Source organism: Leuciscus leuciscus (assembly GCF_965113295.1).
Source record: "Leuciscus leuciscus genome assembly, chromosome: 13".
NCBI classification, from domain to species: Eukaryota; Metazoa; Chordata; class Actinopteri; order Cypriniformes; family Leuciscidae; genus Leuciscus; species Leuciscus leuciscus.
The window spans coordinates 16,433,841-16,455,369 of NC_138737.1; the positions used below are offsets into that span (position 1 = coordinate 16,433,841).

The 21,529-nt window shown below is 36.9% G+C and overlaps 2 protein-coding genes across 7 annotated transcripts; one reads left to right on the forward strand and one right to left on the reverse strand.

Moving 5' to 3' along the window:
• Positions 1–741: 741 nt before the first annotated feature.
• Positions 742–8,143, forward strand: inka2 (inka box actin regulator 2). Of its 3 annotated transcripts, XM_082188384.1 has the most exons (3): positions 747–1,217; positions 3,645–3,800; positions 4,701–8,143. In XM_082188384.1, the coding sequence occupies exon 3, from the start codon at positions 4,743–4,745 to the stop codon at positions 5,631–5,633; it is 891 nt and encodes a 296-aa protein (XP_082044510.1). In that variant the 5' UTR covers positions 747–1,217; positions 3,645–3,800; positions 4,701–4,742; the 3' UTR covers positions 5,634–8,143. The 3 variants fall into 3 exon arrangements, with proteins under 3 accessions (XP_082044508.1, XP_082044510.1, XP_082044509.1); XM_082188382.1 differs by lacking the exon at positions 3,645–3,800 and having other exon boundaries at positions 742–1,217; XM_082188383.1 differs by lacking the exon at positions 747–1,217 and having other exon boundaries at positions 3,084–3,800.
• On the reverse strand, positions 7,290–21,144 carry rap1aa (RAP1A, member of RAS oncogene family a). Of its 4 annotated transcripts, XR_014211136.1 has the most exons (10): positions 20,995–21,144; positions 20,373–20,708; positions 20,151–20,246; positions 19,202–19,276; positions 18,920–19,021; positions 18,661–18,686; positions 18,329–18,456; positions 13,568–13,632; positions 13,350–13,418; positions 13,183–13,239 (listed from the first exon to the last, which is right to left on the reverse strand). XR_014211136.1 is itself a non-coding variant. In XM_082188395.1 (8 exons), the coding sequence occupies exons 2-7, from the start codon at positions 13,622–13,624 to the stop codon at positions 8,733–8,735; spliced, it is 558 nt and encodes a 185-aa protein (XP_082044521.1). In that variant the 5' UTR covers positions 13,625–13,632; positions 17,418–17,532; the 3' UTR covers positions 7,290–8,310; positions 8,700–8,732. The 4 variants fall into 4 exon arrangements, 1 of the variants encoding a protein (XP_082044521.1); XR_014211137.1 differs by lacking the exons at positions 13,183–13,239; positions 13,350–13,418 and adding an exon at positions 17,418–17,526 and having other exon boundaries at positions 20,151–20,243; XR_014211138.1 differs by lacking the exons at positions 13,183–13,239; positions 13,350–13,418 and adding an exon at positions 17,418–17,526.
• Positions 21,145–21,529: the final 385 nt, after the last annotated feature.

A 21,529-nucleotide genomic window follows, 5' to 3' on the forward strand; every position in this document is an offset into this window, starting at 1 on the left:
CTCCTATCAATGCTAAGATTTCTTAACTTCCTGAGCAGACCTAAACGCTGTCTTGTTTTCTTACGTATGGTCCACATTTTCCTGGAATGAGAGTTTGTCATCAATAATTATACCTAAATATTAAAAATTTGAAATTTACTCTACCTTTACACTTTTTATAACTTGTTCATATGGGAGGCCAGCTGTAGCCATACCTTTCCTATTTTGATTCCCACATAATAATTCCTTTGTCTTCTCAATGTTCAATTGTAGATGCCTGTTGTGAAACCATTGTACAAGACTTTTAATATAGGCCTTCTCAAGCCTACCTACTCTTGTCTGTTTGGCAAGAAATTAAAACCAAGTCATCAGCGTATTTGATTAAAGTGAGATCATCCCTGTTACATTGAAGCTCATTGGTATAAACAGAAAAAAGAAAAGGGGATGATACACATCCCTATAACCCTGAATTTAAGACTAGCCTATACAGTCAGATAGCCCCCTGCCACAAGTCGTCTTCAAGTCAGGCCACTGTGCCCTTCTCAAAATTAGATAGATAGATAGATAGATAGATAGATAGATAGATAGATAGATAGATAGATAGATAGATAGATAGATAGATACTACATGCTACAAATATAAATGATAGAACTGAAATAAAAACAAGTTTACAAAATGGATAAGGCTCAACCCCCCTCTAACATCCAATCTATCAGAGTGAATCTTAAGAGCTGAGTTAAAGCTGTACTATTGTAGCTCTATTGTTATGCATGAACCCTCCATTCATCTTGAACTGACCGCTGGTGTGAAAGCACGACCTGTTTTGTTGACGGACAACCGTTAGTTAATCCTATTCAGGAACTTTCCCTTTCAAATCACTACACATACTTCAGTGCCTTGACTGTAGTACCGGCTGCTCCTTCGCCTGTGCGCAGAGGCTGTAATGTCATCTGAATATGTAATCAGAAGTGTATCAGAGACGTTAGAGAGGAGGAATATTATATTTAGTGCTGTTCATATCGCACGACTGACCAAAACCAACGCGGGAAAAAACCAAAGATAATTTTAACGGTCTCTCAGCGGGTAGCGACATGAATTAGATGGAGTTTTAATTAATCAACCTTCGTTTAGTTTTTACATTATTTCAATTTTGTTACTCAGCAGTTATGGGTGAAGAGAGAGCGGAACTCGGTGACATGGACAGTAACAGTAACCTTCGGCGTCTAAAACATGAACTGGTGAGATTTTCCTGATCTTTTTCTACCTCTTTCTTCATCTACTTTTACAGCACGTGTGTTTTACTACACGAATCTTCTCAGATATGGGCGGATAATATTTGTTAAGAGCCCGCGTTTTTATTTTTTTATTACACACAATTTTATGCGCGTTTCTCAGACGCAGTTCTTCTCCCCTGTGCGTTGATGTTTATCCATTCCAATTCCAATCCTGTTGGCCGTGCTTGTGCTTGAGAGAAACACAAAAAGTGCAACCAACCACCTGATTGGAAGCGGTTATTTGAAAATGAGGCCGCTGATTGGCTGGTACTCGCCCTTCTGTAATGATTTAAAATGTGAGTGCTGATTTATTTTATGCTGCCCTGTCATTGCTGCTTCAGATTTAAACCTCCACCATTGCGGCTAAAAAAGTGCTTACCCAGTAGTATTATTATAACACTACAGATCAATTTCATGAGATGTTGAAATATTTTAAATGCACTTTATGCATCCATATGCAAAGCTGCAATAAGGCTACCACCTATAGGAAAGAAAAATCAATAAACTGTTATGTGATTAGTCCCAGTTAGTCTTGCACAGTAGGTCTACACATAGCAAGGTTTTTAATAAAGGAAAAAATAAATAGATAGAATAAAAATACGATTGCAAGTGTTTGTGGGCCAAGTGTTGAAACAGATGTGTCTATTAACTGTTTATTGAAAGTGGCTAAAGACTCAGCAGGTTGAGTTAGGCATATGAGGTGTAGGCTGTTTTGTGACACTGCTTAGCTAATGAATCAGCCAATTGTGTCGATGTTTTTTCGTTATTTTATTTTATCTTCATTTACAAGTAAAAACGTCACAATTACTGAGCAATGTTGCAAACCGTCCCTTTGCGCCACATGGTAGTGCCACATGGTAGTGCCACATGTGACGGGGTGGGTTGTACACTCTGCAGTTATGCATTTTGGTTGACTATAGGCCCATATCTTTTGGGCTTCTTATTTGTTCCCTATTAAAGGGATAGTTCACTTTGAAATGAAATTTTGGTATGTTTTAGCTTACCTCAAGGGCATCCAATATGTAGGTGTCTTTTTTTCCGCAGTAGTTTCAATTTTGATATTTTTAGGTCAAACCGTTCTTGTCTGTCAGTCATATAATGCAGGTCGATGGTCACTGTCTCAAAGAGCATGCACAGAGTCCAAATTAAAACAATTCCCCATCGTCCAAATTAAACAATTCCCCATCGTAAGTACACATTGATGGCCTAAGACACGAAACGAGCGGTTTGTGTGAGAAAACGAACAGTATTTATATCGTTTTTACCTCTTGAACACAGCTGCGTCCAAATGATCTGAGAGCGCGGGCGGGTATAGATACATACAATAGAAGTCGCATTGGCTACTGCGAAACTGTAGCCAATGCGACATCTAGTGTATATATGAAAATTTGAAACTACTGCGGAAAAAAAGACACCTACATCTTGGATGCCCTTGAGGTAAGCTAAAACATACCAAAATTTAATTTCAAAGTGAACTATCCCTTTAAGAGGTGAAGTGACAACTTATTTCAGTCTCCAAATGTACGTTATCCAGACGCATAGTAAAAAATGTCACTTTCTCAGCTACCCAGCCATGCCGCCACACACATTGAGATCAGCTCCGACACGTCACTGTGGCTTTTAAAGTCTAATGTCTAATGCCTAACGCCTATATAGGCTACTATAGGACTTTAATCAGACGGCTGGCAAGCGTACAGCTAAGATATCCACTTTTTTGTCAGCGCTCACACATGTGTGACATGCCTTCTCTTCTCAAATTGTATTGAATTTATTTTCATTATTTTTTTATTTATTCATTTATTTATGTTAATTTAAATAACCTTTATGTGTATGATAGCGACTGAAAATAAAGAGAAAAATTAATTAGAGAAAATAGGTGCTTTCTAGATGAGGAAACAGGGCTATAAGGATGTTACTCACAACCATCACTCATTTGTTGGTGTTGTCAGTGATGTCTGATTAATGCTGCTGTCTGTCTGGGCACATCCCAAAGGAAACTGACACAGGACAGGAGAGGCCAGTGACATCACACAATGAGAAAAAGGACCTACGGCTAAATCTGGTGAAACACAGAACATGCCATAACTAGCAAATCACATAAAAGTGATTATGACAACAAATAACCTCTGTAAACTTTAAAAACTGAATTTATCATATAAAAGTGACATTTATAATGACATTAATGGCTCTGCTGCCCACATAACCAGCTGTATATATAGGCGATATAACATCCTATTTGAATATCTAAATTAGATTTAAAGGAATGTTTCAGGTCAAATACAAGTTAAGCTCTATATTTCCTCACACCTGCATTTATGACCAACTCAGTAAAATACATGCCTCAGCTGTTCATGACTCACAGTCTAGTCATTTCACCCACATGCCTGTCAGCTCCTACATCTCCCATCATGCCTTGGGATGCAATGTTGCTGTAGAATAGCATCAGTAGTGCTGCTGTGCTCAGACTGACTGGTGATCGATCACACTTGTAAGGCAGAGAAGGAACAGAAAACAGAGAGTGAGACGAGAGAAGGAAAGGCTGCGAAGGTAAGATTACGGGTTTTATTTGGTGATAGAAGAAAAAGGGTGTTTTAGGGCATTTAATGGAATTAGTTTGAATGTATTTAATAATTGAAATAAACAACTAAACAAAGACTGCAATGCATACAGTATGGAAAATCATATATATATATATATATATATATATATATAATAAAATTAGACTCCATTTTTGTATTAACGACATTTAAACATATATATTATGTTTGTATGTCAAGATCACTTTAACATATATATTCACATTTATCCCCCAAAAAAGAAACACAATAAAAATGTAATAGAAAAATGTATCCAAACATTTCTATCCTTAATTTTCATCGGGCATTTTATTTTTGCATGCATCTCTTTACGTTTTGTATTATATATATATAATACTATATATATATATATAATACATTGATAATACTATTATTATCAATGTTGAAAACAGTTGTGCTGCTTAAAATTTTTGTGGAAACTGATACTTTTTTTTGATGAATAGAAAGCTCAAAGGAACAGCATTTATTTTAAGTAGATTTTTATAATAACAATGTTAAAGTCTTTAATGTCACTTCTGAACAATTTAATTAATCCTTGCTGAAAAAAAAAAAAAAACGGATTGCAAACTTTAGAAAGGGAGTCTATCAAAGCATCTTTACAGAAAAGAATCCCTCAAAGCTCCCGGTAAGCAATTCAATTGCTTTTGTGGCAAGGGGAAAAAAACATCGGCATTCTCTTCAGCAGATGCTGAGCCAGGTATCAGTGATGGCACACTGGGCAGAAATTGCAGACAGTTTGGTGAAATATAGATTTTTTGATAATTACTGTGAAGTCAGACAGATTTAATTTATTGTTGCTTCATTATGCTGTAGTAATTGCTCTCTTGCTTTCTTCCCTTTCCCATTATAGGATTCTTTGTGGCAGCAGTCAGATGAGGGTCTCCACGCTCAGATGAATTCTGTGATCGGTGCTCTCCAGGAGCTCAAACTCTTGCAGGTCCAAACTGCGCTGGAGGAGCTGGAGTTATCTAGCAAAACCAGCCAGCCATCTCCATACACCAACTCGATGCTCGATCATATAAATCACAGTTCAAGAAAAACCCACCTGGACCGAACACGGAATCCAGAAGAAATTCTTCCACAAGAATGTTTCAAGACTGAGCTTACCATGGAAACATCTTTGTTCCTCACTAGCTCTCCAGCAGAGACCCGCCATATTCCAAGGATATACGAACCCAGGAAGGTACACAGAGGAAGTCTAAGCACTTCTTCCTCTTTTTCCTCTCAGGAAGACACAACCGACAGCCATTTCTCCGCTTACGATTTTGACGACTCCAGCGATTGGACAGCCTCACTGATGAACCACAGCAGAAACAGACAGCCATTGGTGTTGGGAGACAATGTTTTCGCTGATTTGGTCGGGAATTGGCTGGATCTGCCGGATGTTGGAGGCCAGACTGTAGGTGAGGAGCAGAATGACTCGAGTCTCAAAGACACCGTTCTGGAGTCATCATCTAGCAGTCACTCTCAAGATCTCTCCAGGAAAATCTCACTAACCACTAGCATGTTTAAACGGGTCCTACGGCGCGTTCGACCACGGCACCACCATGAAAGCGAAGGGATGGACGTCCGTAAACAACCAAAGATCACATACAGAAAGCCAAAATCAGATGTCAGCAAGCCATTCTGGGGGAGAACAAGAGGACTGAAGAAGAAAACCACGCCCACTCAGGAAGAGGGTGTGGCCTATCAGGGCTCAGAGGGTTTGATAGACAGGGGATGGGCGGAGATTGAAGAGAAGCATCCACCTGTGTATGATTACAGCTCAGCTATGTGGGTTTAAATGACTCATATGGAAGAGATTCTATATGGAAGAGAATTACACACAATTGGAATTACACACACAATTGCACATAGTCACAAAAAAGAAAAACTAAGTAGTCTGAACAAAGCAACAACAAAAAATACTGTAAACAATAAACCCAAATAGCAACATGTGAATTCAAAATGCATTCATTTGATCACTTATTTATACATTGTATAACTAAATGTAAAGCAAACTGTTAAAGTTGTGATAAACACCATTGCTACAGATTTGCTTTCTGCTCACTGATCCCACTAGATTTAGAATATATATATTATATAATCCCTCTATTATATATGTGTTTCCATGACACAGCCCTTCCACCGCCACAACTCGGCATCTCATGTATCATCTAGAAATCAGAGTTTCTCACTTGTAAATATGTCTCTGCTCAGTTATTCATGTGCTGAGAACTCATAATTATGATATTTCTGACTCAACTTGAAGGGCTCATGAGTTTCTGAGCAATAATAAAAAAAAAAAGGTGTTGAGGTACTCAAGTGAGAGGAGAAGTACTCAACAATTAATTCCAAAGATATGTTAGGTAAACAGTTCTGGGATGTGTGCGTTTGTGTGTGTTGGAGATGTGAGTATGGCAGAGCAAAGAAAACAGAAAAATATTAAGTCATAAGCTACTGTTTCTATTAGTAGGTCCCTTGAGAGTCTATCCTGTTTCTGCTGATGTTCGTTTCCTTGTGTTTAGGTTTAGGAGGATGCCTAACTGTCAATCACTCTATGAAAAAGTCTTTATTGGTGCATTTTTTCACAACTGTCTTGCATAAAAAAGCTTTGCAAGCATAAAGTAAAGCTGTTTAATGTGTGACAGACGTGTGACTGTTTAATGTGTAAAGCTGTTTTGTGTGTGACAGAAAAACTATGCAATGATGCTAAATTGCTATGCAAAAATGAAAAAAATGCAAATGCCTGTCTGTTTTATCTGCAACTTCATGTTCTCTTCTCTCTATATATAAAACACATGGATATGGGTCCTGCAATAATCTATATACCTGTTCTTGAAGCTATTTTATACATGATGTGATGTGGGAAGCTGTTTTTTTAATAAATTAAAAATAAAATCAAGTTCCTGTACAAGTGAATTCCATGAAGTCTTAGATCAGGAACATCTACCTTTGTCATGACTTATTTCTTCACATTACTCTATGAATTAAAAAACACTTGTGCTGTTTTTCTGCATTTAATACAACATGTAGGCCTGGTTTCACAGACAGGATTTAGATTAAGCCAGGATTAGGCCATAGTTAAATTAGGACCCTAGCTTTTATAAATATTCCTTAGAAAAAAAACATTACTGGTGTACATCTTGAGACAAAACATTTAAGATATGCTAGTGCAAGTTGCTTTCAGTTAAAACAGCTCAAAATGGCCTTTTTGTCTGGGACTAGGCTTAAGCCTTGTCTGTGTAACCGGTGTATATGTTGTGCCGCAAGTATAAATTCACTTATCGCATTCCCTATTTGTAAGATTATTTTATAAAAGTGTAAGATAAGTGGAATTATTTGCATGGCTTACTTAGTGATGTATCTTTATCTACAGTACATAAAGTGAGCCACACTGAAAAGTATCTCCGCATGTTGGTGAGGAATGGCAATCTATAAATGCACATAAAACACCACATCAATATGAAATACATTTATTTAAATCAATGTCAAAAAAAGAAATCAAAGCACACATTACTTTAAAAACATTTCAAAAGCCAGCCAGACACTTTGCTTGAAATGTTCAACTAAACCATGGAGTAGAACAAAGAAAAAAAATGAAACATTTGACACATCAAGACTGATTTAACTTGGCAAATGAAGTGTCAAGGCCTGACTATTAATTATTGGTTTAGCGGTTATCGGAGGAGAAGTCATCTCTGCATTAAAGATCTGATTTCATTCTTCTCCTGCTCAGGCACAAAACGGTTGATATTTATCCCAGGCTGAGCTACAGCCTACCGCAAAAGAAAATAAAGGGAAGAAAATATACTAAAAAAATGTTATCATTTAAAAGCTGGAAAATTAATGTAAATTTGATTGTGAAAAAAAAAAATGCAGTGGCTACAATATATCTTTATCTTCAAGATAGACAGATCCAATTTTCAAATTACCACCCTAAAGAAAAAACAACTTTTTTAATTTTCCACAATTTTTGTCAGATGTAAAGAAATGAGTCAAAGTCACTCAGGAAAAACGTTTTGATGAATGAAGGACACAGCTTCTTCTCTGTACAAATGGTTATTGATAGTCCAAACATGATGGGGGAAAAAACATTTCTGATAATTTTATAAACATGAACATGTTTTGAAATGTCCCCTTTCTTTATGTAGGCATTAAGAAAGTCCTGAACCCTCTCCCAGACTGTCTAACCCCTCTTTGCCACATCACAGACAGAGCTTTTGCTCCAGACACAGTTCCTCATTGTAGAATCTCCTTCAAAAAAAAAAAAAAAAACAGTAAGCAAAGAGCGGGGGGGGGGGGGGGTCATTTTCAAGACTGTTCTGGAAGAAAAGGCAGAGGCTGCATCTCTTTTTCTGTCAAGTCTGTGTTTTAGTTGAGGAGTCTGTGGTGTTCTGCCTTATTGATTGTTTGGCCAATAACTGTAGAGAGGAACTGGAATGTTGGCCAGCTGGGCAACAGTTCTTCATTTCGGCAATCTGAAAAGAAAGAAGAAAATCATGACATCCGCCTCAACTAACCCCTTCAGCAAGCTCTTAGCTGGTAAACCAAAAAGTAAGTTCAGCATAAGAATAGATACAATCAGTTTAAAGGCTACAAATTTAGGCATTACAGCGTTTTAATGTACAGTATGAAAAATGGATGTTTGAGATTTGCTAAAGATTACATTTAACAGTGTTAAATTATTACTGTTTGAGCATTAAATGACGGCAAATGTAATCTGAATGTAAAAACAGGATAAATGAGTATGTACAATTTAAATATTAAATTTCAACAGATAAATAATTTTAAAAAATTCCACTATATCATGGATGTAGAGTACTTAATGGTGCATGTACAAACTCCTAATGAATTTCTGATCAACTACCTGGCTCAGAGCTGCTGCGGTGATGCAGTTGTGTTACAGCAGGATGCAGTTTGACTTCTTTTTCGCTCTCTTCTTCTCCACCGGCGTCTTTCTGTTTATCTGTCTTACCAGGTCATAAAAGATCTGATATACACACAAAAAAGACTTATTAGAGAACTGGCTTTGTGTACTTGGTACAAAAGTGTTTTTATCTTTCTCTGGATAAAGTGCGGTGAACTCTGTCTCACCTCGTTGACATTGATCTTTGATTTGGCAGAAGATTCTAGAAAGGCACAATTACTCCATTGACGAGCAAGATTCTGACCCTGCTCTTTCCCGACCACCCTCTCATCCTCTAAATCGCACTTATTTCCAACCAAGGTCATTGGCACCTAGACACAAATAGAGAGAGACATCTGATGAGTGTATACTGCGTTTGAATTTGGTTTTAGCAGAAATCACACTCACTAACAGTTCAAAGAATTGTAATTGATTTTAAAATAGCATCGAACAGAAAACATCAGTGTCTTATATAAAGGCACAAGAAATTCTTTTGTTTTAAGAAATGAATACTTTTTATCAGCAATAGCACATTACATTTAAATCAAAATGTTCTTTTGAACTTTCTATTCATCCAAGAATCATACAAATTGTATAACAGTTCCAAAAAAAATATTAAGCAGCACAGCTGTTTTCAACAATGATAATAATCAATATGCATATTAGAATTATTTCTGAAGGATCATGTGACAATGAAGACTGGAGTAATGATCCTGAAAATTCAGCTTTGGCATCTCAAGAATAAATTACAATTTAAAATATAGCTGCAAGCAGCGATACGGGGCCAAAAGAGCTGGTTCAGAAGTACAGGTGAAAATGACCTCAAAATGAACAGAAGTTCAGATGAGAATGAACAAAATATACTTATTTCTAATCCAAGAGAAATAAAGATTAGTACAACGCTTGAATAATAAAGGAATCGAAATGACACTATATGTAAAAAAAAAATCTAAAGATGTCCCACGCGGACTCGAACATCACTATCTCTGGATCAGATGCCTGTCACTTATCTCGTTGCACCACTGGGAAGAAGTGCATTCACCAAGATGCCGATGTTCCATAGTTCAAGTGAGAATCAACTCAAAATTAAGAATTTTTATATGCACCACGTCTTATTTATTGAGTTCCTTCTCAGATGGACACCATGTCTGGAAATGAAGCAACTTTTGCACCACTTCTGGCCACAGTACCTCTTGCGGTATGTGGCATGTGCCACACAGGATTCTAACCCACAACCTGAGTGGTTCGGGGCTCGTGGCACGTGGTTTAGCAGCTCGCGCCACTCAGTTGACGCTGACTTACCAAGGCTTCAGTGTAAGTATTAGCAAACAAAAGCATGTTAACCAGATTAGCATGCTAAGTAGGGCTGGGCGATAAAACGGTATCTGTATTTATCGACAGTACACCATTGTCGGTAACGATCTAAAAAAAAAATTTATATAACACTGGATATTTTCATTAAAATGCGCGCGCATCGCTCACGCGACCACCACATCGTTGCCCAACATCAAATGACAAATGTAATGAAATGTAGCCTAATTTAATAAAAACATAAAAAAAAATTAATAAAAGGAAATTTCTCTGGCATTTCTTTCTTTTTGCTGTATCGAAAACGTACCTAACCGTGACAACGTGTCGTTTCGAACTGAAACGGGAATTTTGTGAACCATTACACTCTTACTTATTACATGTTGATCTACCTCAAAGTTTGCCTTGATTGTTCCACATTTACACTTTTACATTGCACACATTTTGTAACATAAAGAAGATATTTTTGTTTACATTTTTGGTTTTTGACTGCTAAAACTAATATAATTTGTCGTTTGCCTTAATAATGTGGATAAATAAAAATGTGGATAAAAAACAGAGGTTTATATTCAAACTTTTCTAATCAATTTTTTTTCAATAATTATCGATACCGAACGATATAAAACATTATATCGTGATACATTTTTTAACTATTGCACAGCCCTAATGCTAAGCTATCCTAATACTATTGTAGCTTATGGTTAACCTGATAGCTGAAGAGCCACAATGCATTCGTAAAGTTTAGCATTTAATATCATGATATTATATTGTAATTAATGGCAATGTCCTTGTTTTGTTCTATTATAGCGCCACCAAGTGGTGCAGTTCCACCTCTTTTTTATGTGTTCTCAGAGTGAACCCATTCATGTGTGTCAAATTTGATGAAAATATCTCATTTTGTTTTAGAGTTAGACATTTATATGTATGAGAAGTGAACATAAAAAATTCCCCATGAGTGACTTTAGATTTTTTTGCCACTTACTATAAAAATGTTGACATTTGGGCACTAATATATAGCCAATGAACTGTGTTTCCAAACTTCCTATGGCGGTTTTGACTCGATCGGTCTAACGGTTTCCAAGATATTGGCAAATGTTTTATAAGCACTAAATCACAATGCTACACAAACAGTAAGGCGAAACCTAGCATGTTTGGTATCATTGGACTCAGCAAGGATTCAGGAACCTAAGGAGATGACTCGCGTGAAAATAAGTCAACCACACCTAGAGTTATAAGCATTTGAAAAATAAATTTGACCACTAGGTGGCGCTGGTTCAAAACTTCTCAGCCTCCTTCAGGGCATCGTATTGATGACCCATACCGAGTTTCTTAACGATAAGATTTTTCAGAGAATTCAAAGATTTGACAAGTAATCAGAAGAAACAAAAAAAAAATGTCTAGCTTTTATGATTCTAACGTTATTATCATAAACATGAGTGAAACTTTGGACAGTTGGTGGCGCTAGAGGGATCGATTTAGAGATTCCAAATTTGCTATGGTGACTGTTCAGACTGTCCTCTGTCAGTGTGCCAAATTTCATAACATTCCCGCAAGCGGTTCTATGGGCTGCCTTAGACTTCCATAATCCATACGACAGAATAATAATAACAACACCAACGATTTCAAGAGGTGCCTACGCACTTTCAGTGCTTGGCCCCTAAATATATCAAAATAGAAAACCACTATTTTAAATTGTAATAATATTTCACAATATTATGGTTTTTACTGTATTTTTTATTAAGTAAATGAAGCCTTGGTGAGCACAAGAGATTTCTTTCAACAAAAATGATTTTTTTTAAGTCTTCCTAACTTTAAACTTTTCAGCGGTAGTGTATATGCATGCTTAATTTGTTTATGTAATTTACATAAAGAACCGAAATTGTGCAAGCATGGAAAACCCATACTAAGCAAAGAGCTTTAAATACAGAATGTGGGTGCAGTGGTGAAGTAGCGTAGTGTGCCACAGTGTGAAGGAAGCTTCTGCAAATGTCATCCGTGTCTCTGAGCTCTTGTGGTCTCAGTAAAATCAAAATAGTTTTGTGCCTTCATTGTTTTGCATTTGCTGGTTAATACTTGCTATGGCTGACATTAGCTGGGCTGTCAGGTTCATGATTTATTTTCTTTCTTTTTTTTTTTTACAAAAAAAAAAATCACGATGATTTGCCAAAGCAAGCACCGCAAATATTAATAATAATTTATTATAATGTGACTCACATCCTCTGTGTCCTTCACCCTCAAAATTTGCTCCCGTAGGTCCTGGAGGTCATTGAAGGTGGACTGTGCTGTGATGGAGTAAACCAGAGCAAAACCCTGACCATTCTTCATGTACAGGTCCCTCATCGCTGTGAACTGCTCCTGTAGGCAAATAATCAATAATCTATTGAGTTCACATGGAAGACTAAGGCTAAATTCACACTGTCAGTCCAAATCCGATTATTTCTGTATCCGATTGGAATATGATCTAAAATTATTAACTGTCCACACTGTATATCGCTACTGTTCTGATCCGATTTGTGTCAATGCCACTTTTCCATTTTCCGTAATATCTGCATTGGTTTCTATGACAATGACGTTGCGTTGGTAGGTATATGCAAACAACAACAACCGCAACATGGAGGGGTTTGCAATACAGATGTTGTCCTATTTTTTACAACATGAAAATGTGTAGCCGCAGTGCTGGAATACATCTCCTGAGGCAGCAGCAGAAACGTAGGATGCAGCTGGAATGAGCGACTTTTTCCACGCTGTCGTCTCTGCCGTTTTCAAAACATGTTATATTGTCATATTCTGCTCATCCGGCACTTTGCAACAACACACACAACCTAGTCTGCAGCGACTTTCAGCATGTTTCCAATATCAACGTCTGAGTGTCACATAAACCACACGAAATCCGATCAGAGCAGTCAGAATGAAAAAGATTTCCAGAAATGCGATTTGAATAGGTTTCAAACCACATATGGATGTAGCTTGAAACGGATTTGTAAAAATAGCTTTTTGTGTGATTTTTTGCCGTTCACACTTGCTAAATCTGATCGGATTTCAATCGGATAGGCACAAAAATCCGATTTGGACTGAGTCTGAACATAGCCTAATTAACTAATTGGCCGGAACAGTTCATGCATCATATTGAACTCACTGTGCCTGCAGTATCCAGGATCTCTAGCATACATTGCTGCCCATCAACCTCAACTTGCTAAAAAAAAGAAAAAAAAGAGGGTGTCAAGTACTGTGTTAATGTATATTCCTATAATAGAGTATTAATTCAGCTATGCCACTTCAGCCACACCAAAAAGGTTTACTTACCTTTCTATACGAGTCTTCTATTGTGGGGTCATATTTTTCAACAAATATTCCCTGTACAAACTGGACTGTCTGTGTGAGAAAAGACCAGAATCTCATTCAATCCAAATAAATACTATTGACTAGATTAAAAAAGCCACAACAAATACAGTTATAAACTGTATAAAATGCCCATATATAATACAACAATGATGTGTACACTTAAATAATCCTGAACTTACCAATGCAGACTTCCCAACGCCTCCAGAGCCCAAGACGACAAGCTTATATTCACGCATGCTGAGGCCTGTAGGATTAAATCACAGCACACACACACTCAAATCACTTGTCTGAAGTGGTTAACACACTTGAGGTTACCAGATGAATAAACGTTAACCATATTTACACCACTTTTTCATAATCTAATTACTGCCAAACCATTATCATCCCCTTCTCTTTTTTGCCTAGATTGTTAAAAATTGTACTATACACGTTTTATGCGCAAACATAAATAAATAAAAAAATTCATGTGCCCTCATAAATTTATCAAAAACATTAAGTTTCCCTCATTAAATTTTCCTGGTCTTCAGAACATTCCAACGATAATCCCTCCCCAGCAACCTGTCACTCACATGACCAACCATGCCCTACAATGTTTGAGAAGCCGTTTCGCAGATATACGTCACACCAACAATAAGGAAGAAATCATGATCTCAACTTCCATTTCATGCCAACTTGAATTAGCATCAGGGATGGAAATTAACTTTTTTGTCCACCGGCCACTGTGGCTAGTGGATTTCAAAATCTACCAGCCACTCAATGTTTTTACCAGCCACTTTCTTGTTTTTAACCGACAATGTGTAACTGCATGTGAAAATTAATACTACAAGATCTACAATATTTAAGCAGTTTATTTAATCTCAAGTCTCAATGAAATGCTGACATTTTCTCTTTCTTTCTTATACACACCAATGAATGTATAAATGTTTAGTTTTAAATTTTTTAAAAAGCTGGTTATGTCTCTGTTGATGTTTCTGCGCAAGTTCAGCAGACAGCGGTTCGGGTTTGTTCTGATCAGAGCTTGTGAGTGGAGAGCGAATGGCCTGAGCCTGGCTCGAAAATATGTGGAATAAGGGCTGCCTCCGACTTAAAAAATAAATAAATTCTAGTCGACTAGTAGTTGTTCATTTAAGCCATTCGTGGACAAATCACCCCTGTATATTATTTTAATTATGCTACTTAAATAGGCTATATAGCCTACACAGGATAATGAGCGTTTACGTAGTATAGCCGCACTCAAGCGCACGACCGCACGCTTAAAGCTTGCCACAAAGAACCGGTTATGAAAGTAATGATTATGAATGTGTCTAAAATAGCAAGGAGACATTTAATTATTTATTAATAAACTGTTGTTTTCTGTGTCGCTGCAAAGATGAAGTTGACGATGCGGACTCGCCATGAACGCCAGAGAGAAATGCACTTTTCATATGGATATACATATTTCACATTTCACAATCAGAGAGTAGCCTATTTATTTTGGTTTTGAATATTTTCGTTTAAAAGTAGACATTTCAAGCTTTCTGTAATATATAGCCTATATTTCTAAAATCTGTGAGGCACAAGCTGAGTTTCGGCACCCTCCAGTTCACGTGCAATGCAAGTGATTGTGTCGGCGCCTTATTACATTGTCTGCTATATATTTTCTTTTTATTTATTATTATACGGGCAATTGGTTGATAAAACATTGATCAAAATTAAGATACAATCTATACAAAACGAAAATCTTTTAAAAAGAGTCTTTCTACAAAACAAAACTCAATGAAGTGGTCAAAATCATGTCTTATACATGTCATGTCTCCAGACATATTTGCGCATCTCATGATGTATCATATCCTTCTCGGCGACCAGCGCCGTTGCTAGGAGGGCGCCAGCGCCTCTGCCTCGCGAGTGGATGATAGCCCTGAAGACGCCTAGCAATGGTATACCTTTAGTGGCAGTATACCTTTAGTTAATTATACCTCAAGAGTCTTCGTAGCGCACTAAGAGACAACGCCAGGTATGATGCGTAATGGAGATTACAAAGCGCTCTTCTTCTTTGGTCAGAACCATGGAGAGCGATCGCGGATCGGGCCGTCCTATGCACCGACACTTTTTACAACGCAACAAAATATTTAAAGAGCATCAAGCTATTAAAATCTATATTATACGCACAGATAATATAACAGTATATTAGTCTGTAATTTTTATTAGGTTAAACAGTGATTGAATAACGTTTTTAATTTAAGGCCCACCCACAATTGGTCTGGCCCATCCAAAACTGGAATCCTGGCGCCGTGCCTGACACACACAATCTTCTGAAGCGTGTTGACGACATACCGAGCAGAACTTGTCTCGTCGTAAACTAACCAATCGCGGGACTCCCCATTGTCTGCTTTTCTCCATCGTTCTTTAAAAAAACGTTTTTTTTTACCTTCGCCTCTTTGTCCACTGGCTCCTCCTGAGATGTTTTCTCTGCAGAACTCTTAACGCCTGCGATGTAACGCCACATTTTTTAAGGTGTGCCTCCTCTAAAAGTGTCCGCCGTCCGTGTGAAATAGTAGGCCTATGCTATTTTTACCCGCCACGGTGGCCGGTAGGTGAAGCGAGTTTACCCGCCACAACACAAAATCACCCGCATTTGGCTGGTGGCGGGTGCTAATTTCCATCCCTGACATGCTTTAGTTATGCAGTTTGCATGGTAAAACACTCTTTGATATATTGCAATTTTAAATGAATTTCCTTTAAAGCACCATCACTACAGTCGTGCACATTCCCAGCAAATGTTTTAAAGGGCTATTTGAGATTATTCAGAGTTCACTTTAAATTCCACTATAATCACAGATGCATATGCATCCAACTGACCAAACAAACAGCTTATCTACTGCATGCAGATTCAACTGATGCTATGCTAATGCACCATTTCATTCAGCCTGAAGCAATTAACTCTACAAAAAGAGGCTAAATGCCGAACGTCATATGAACAAACAGGAAAACAGGTCTCATCGAAAAACCTTTCACTAGTCTTTGTCATCATTGCTATAATCCCACCCTCCTAAATTCCCATCTTGTTCTGTAAATAAGCAAGTCAGTTACTGGCAGGTGATAAATGACCATGGAGGTTTGTTTGTGTATTGTCTTATGAGACAGTACCCTTAAAGAGAAAGCAATATTTTCAGTGGTTGTGAATAACTTCTAGAAAAATATAAATAAAGAAAAGCCCTGTGTGTGAATTCAAACATATCCACATCTCTTCCAGTCATTCCACTCAAAGTGAATCACTATAAGCAATAAGGCATAAACCAGATATGAGATTGCATTTTCTTCAGACCAGTAAATAATAAAAATGTACTAGTTTACCGGACTAAGTTCCTATACCTTTAAAAATAGATTAATCCAAATAAATATACAGATAGAACTGAAACAGGTGTAACGTTAAATGTGGAATAACCTATTCCCAATGTCTCCACTCGACAAATGAATAAAATTATAGTGTCACCAGGACTGTTTTGTGATCTTAACATGCAGCTCTTCAATAGCTGTAGGACTATAGACTGCATGAAACATTCCTTTACACTAACAGCTGTAATGTCATTTTTGTCACTTGTCGAATGAAGAATGCATACCAGTGTGTAGCCTACACTAGGAGTTCATATGTGCATCAAAACGCAGTATAAACATAAACTCACAGTTTAACTAGTTAACAAGCACATAGTAGTAACATATAAGCCGTAGAGATCAAATATTTCACCGTTAACATGCGGACAGGTTTGTGTGTGTATTTGTGTTTTCGTCTGCACGCAGGAAAGACCGCGGCCTGTTAACGCAGCGCTGTTTCCTATGAATTCTACCGGGAAGCGGCGCTGCTGTGCGGGTTGATTCTGCTCAGTTACCCGGCCTGAGCCTCATTAGCTCACGCTAGCACGTTAGCATAGTCGTTACGCGAGGTTTCGTTCAGCGACTTTCCTTCAAAACCCGGCACTCGCTGTACAGTACTAGTAAGCAACTGTCCGTGCCGGGTCGTGGTGTTTCTGGGTTCGTTAACAGTTCACTCACCGTGTCCCACAGCTCGAGTAGCATGCAGGATAACACTGTCGCGCAATCACAGACAGACTCCCGTCACGCCCGCGGATGCAAACGTCACTGCAGCGCGCGGAATGCTGACCTGACAGCCACGAACGGGTTAAAGAGACAGCGTTAATGAAAGGTACTTAATCTGATACAAATTGCTGTGTGAGTGAGTGCAATCTCTATAAAGTCATCTGTAAAAATCCTTGTTTATGCATTTTGAACAGCTGCATAGGCATGTGTTGGTCAAAAGGTTTGAGAAGGTTTAGAAACCTTGAGCTATGAGATAAACATTTTACTGAGCATGCGCGGGGGGGATCTGACAATATTAAGAGTCTTTCCTATGAGCTCAAAAGTGACCAGTACAGAAGAACCTGGACTGTAACAAGTCATCAAAAATCCCACTTACTAATCCTGGAATCACTAAACTGACGACTCAGTGCTCTTAATTCAACATGGGCTATAACATTTAGACATACTAAATTAGGCTATGAGCGACCACACAGATTTCCATTCAAAGTCAAGGGATAGTTGCTTATTTGGTTTGCAACTGGTAAGCATGAACATTTGCAAAATGTTCCATCTTTGACCACATGCACCACAAATGCTCTGCAAACAGTGTCAAAACTAAACAACAGTTACTGATGTGCCAGCCAGGAAATGGTGATGTGCCAGCCAGGAAATGGTGAAGCACCGTTCATAAGGCCTGGGCATCATACTTACAAATGGCTAAAGTTACACTGCAGACAATATACTTTTTATTGTTTTTACTGAAATGATTACAGAAATGATGTTATACAGATAAAAAGCGAGACATGATGAAGATGCTGCTGCTCGTGAGATTAACTAGGGCCAAACTTGGAGAATAGTAAATATTCAATGAAACATTTCAGAATTACCCTGTTCTTGAGTCATCACAGTAATGTACAGTTGAATATAATAATGAAGAACTGTCTCCTTTAGGTGGATCATCCAAAATATACACCACTATTGTTTCTTCACAGAGGTAACAGACATCGTCCACAGTCTGGCAGAGAGAAAAAGGGAACAACAGGAGTTCATATACAGTAAAGATTTTATAAGTGAGTGTATATTCAAAACTTTTAAGACTTTCAAAGCAATAACTCAAATGCACTCATGAGTGCAATGCTGATAATTTTTCATTTCTTTTTTCTTTTGATAAATCAATCAGATACATTTGTTTTGTTGCGCAAAAGAGAGGTTTCCATACCTGGTTGAATTCTGCTGGATCTTGAACTGTATTTTCAATAGTGTGAGGTTTCAAAGCATCGACATGTGAATAATACAAATAATGTTAGATTTCTGAGGAATATAAGATTTCATCACAGTATGAAGTTTGGAAGCATCATAAACATGGCATATTAATGCTTGAGGTTATTTAAATTACTTCTTTTTTTTAAGTCTTTCATTACTATCAACTTTCTACTATTATTGATGCAGTTGAAGTCTTAAAGTGCTGGTGATCGTACATCTGAACTTTGCATCTGATCTTTTCCTGTAGATAAACACTAAAGCCACAAGAATCCAGAAAACGAGGAATGACAAAACACCTGCACAAACCGCAGTCACATCTACAGGAATAATAAGAACAAGATTATATAATTACTACAGTATTACATGTTGCCGTGACCAGTAAACTAGTGTAAGGACAAAAAATAAATAAATTACCAAATAACAAATTACCAATAAATTACTGTTATTGTAAGAATTCTTACAGCAACAACTAACAATATATAAAAAAGAAGAGTTACCAGAGCTGTTGATTAAAGGAGTGGAACCTGATGATGGGACTGTTGGTGGTAACAGTTCATATGAGTGAGAATTTTCTGTGAGACAAAATCACAGTATTGTATGTTAATAGAGTCCAATTGTTTTTATTTAAGGCAACCCCAGGTGAATACAGGGTAAAATATAGGGATAGATATCACCATACTTCCCCAGTTGATTGATTACATGAAGAATTGCAAACTTTTTTCTATAACAAGTTTTCTGAAATGTTATGTTTAAATATGCAAATGAGGCATTATCTTATTAAATATGCACTAATTTGCATACATTTCAAGAACAAAAATCTGAACATTGGATAAAGCCAGGTTCAAAATTCTTGTTTAATTTTTTGACATTTTAAGAGTCAAAGGTTTTTACTGAGGGGATTTTGGGTATCTCTTTTTATAACCCAATAATTAAAAAAAAATACTGTTCAACAGCCGGAAAATAATACAACTTCACCATTACCAGGAATAAAATGTTGTATAAAATCAGGCAAATTATATATGAACAAACCACTCTGTAAAAAAAATCCTTCAGAATATAGATAGAAATATAACTGTAAAGTTTGGTGTACTGTAAGTGCTAGATTTCTAAGCAAAAAACTCATTTTGAGAAAATGGCCTTTAAATATATTTACTGTAATTGAAATCTACAGAAGCAAATAAATAACGTGCTATAAAATATATACTTAAAGGAGTATTTTGGATGTTTTCTTTCCACAAGTCTAAAAAAACACTTTTTTATAAAAAGCCCAAAATCTCAAAATTGACAGATGCATGAAAAAACTGTTTTTGCCTATATGTCTCACCTTAAGAACAAACTACACTTTTTAAAACTCAAAATTAATAAAATAGAAACAATACTAGTGATTTTAGATGAAATGTCAGTATTAAAAAAATTCAATTTTTTGCTGACTGGATTCACTTTTACCTGTAGAGGTGAGTGTTGTTGTCCATGTAGATGTAGTTGTAATTGTAGTTGTAATTGTCTTTTCAGAGGTGTGTGATGGTCTGTTCACAGGAGCTGCTGAAAAAAAAAAAAAAAAAAAACAGAAAAAGGAGGAATTTAATAAACATTTTGTAAAGCTATGTGAAATTATTTCAATAGGAAGACAAATGTATATATTCAAAAACTGCTTGCATAAAAACCCACCTTGATGGACAGCCAGATGAACTTTCTTCAATTCGTCTTTGAACCATTTGTCAACTCCACAGTAATAAACACCGGAGTCTTCGAGTCTGAGATCTTTGATGGTTACAGTGAAGAACTTTGTATTCGCAGAATTAATCAAAGAGTATCTTCCATCAGAGACGACCTGATCAGTCTTTTCACTTTTAATCAAAACATGCTGTGATCCACTACAGGGATCACGGCAAAGGTACTTGGGTGAATATGTGTAACCAACTGAATATGGACATGTGATCTCCACCTTTTCACCCAGTGTTCCCTCAAAAACATCTCCAGACTTCATCAACACACTACTGAAAACTGGAGAAAACAGTAAAACTTTTCAGTTGAGTTAAACAGAGAACTGCAGAGAAATTACACTTTGTAAACTTTGACCCATACAAATTTCAGATAACTAAACACAAAGCTCTCAAAATATCAAACTCAGTTACATTATGTGTTTTATAGTGATGAATTCAATGTGAAATTATCTGTATACATCTCTAAATATAATATTGTTATCACACACAAAAAAAAAAATAGTATGCGTGATTGGAATGGCTATCAAACAGGAAATGGATGGAAAATGTAAAGAAAGGAATATTACCTATGAAAAGACACAGAATCTTCATGAGAGTTTTCTTTCTCCATAATTTCATGTCCACCTCAAACAATAATCTAGGTGTAAAATCTGCTTACAGTTTCTCACACTGCAACTGCAGATGAACTTAACAGATGCCCCACCCTAAGAGAGAGAGAGAGAGAGAGAGAGAGAGACTTCTACATACAAATGGATAAACCAATGACTGTTACGCAGTGATACTACAACTTAATAAAAAAATAAGTAAACCTTATGTTGTTTAGAAGGAAGAGAGTGACAGCAAGTACAAAAAAGACTGAATTTGTACAGAAATTCTTATTTTCTGCTCATTTTTCAATTATGAAAAATAAAAGATCCAGTCAAACATAATATTGCACAGTACACATTTGAAATCAACACAAATCAATAAGTTAAGTGTGTGTGTGTGTGTGTGTGTGTGTGTGTGTGTGTGTGTGTGTGTGTGTGTGTGTGTGTTGTGACACTCAGATTAATTAAAGTGCCTTGCAGAGATGAATTTTGTGAAGTGAAACTCAATGCAACA

Bases quoted from the DNA above. Each gene is read 5' to 3' on its own strand.
- inka2 (XM_082188382.1), top strand. From the start codon at position 1,146: ATGGGTGAAGAGAGAGCGGAACTCGGTGACATGGACAGTAACAGTAAC. The intron at 1,218-4,700 runs GTGAGATTTTCC...TTCCCATTATAG, and splicing joins GGCGTCTAAAACATGAACTG to GATTCTTTGTGGCAGCAGTC.
- rap1aa (XM_082188395.1), bottom strand. From the start codon at position 13,624: ATGCGTGAATATAAGCTTGTCGTCTTGGGCTCTGGAGGCGTTGGGAAG. The intron at 13,419-13,567 runs GTAAGTTCAGGA...TTTCTCACACAG, and splicing joins GCGTTGGGAAGTCTGCATTG to ACAGTCCAGTTTGTACAGGG. The intron at 13,240-13,349 runs GTAAGTAAACCT...TCTTTTTTTTAG, and splicing joins TAGAAGACTCGTATAGAAAG to CAAGTTGAGGTTGATGGGCA.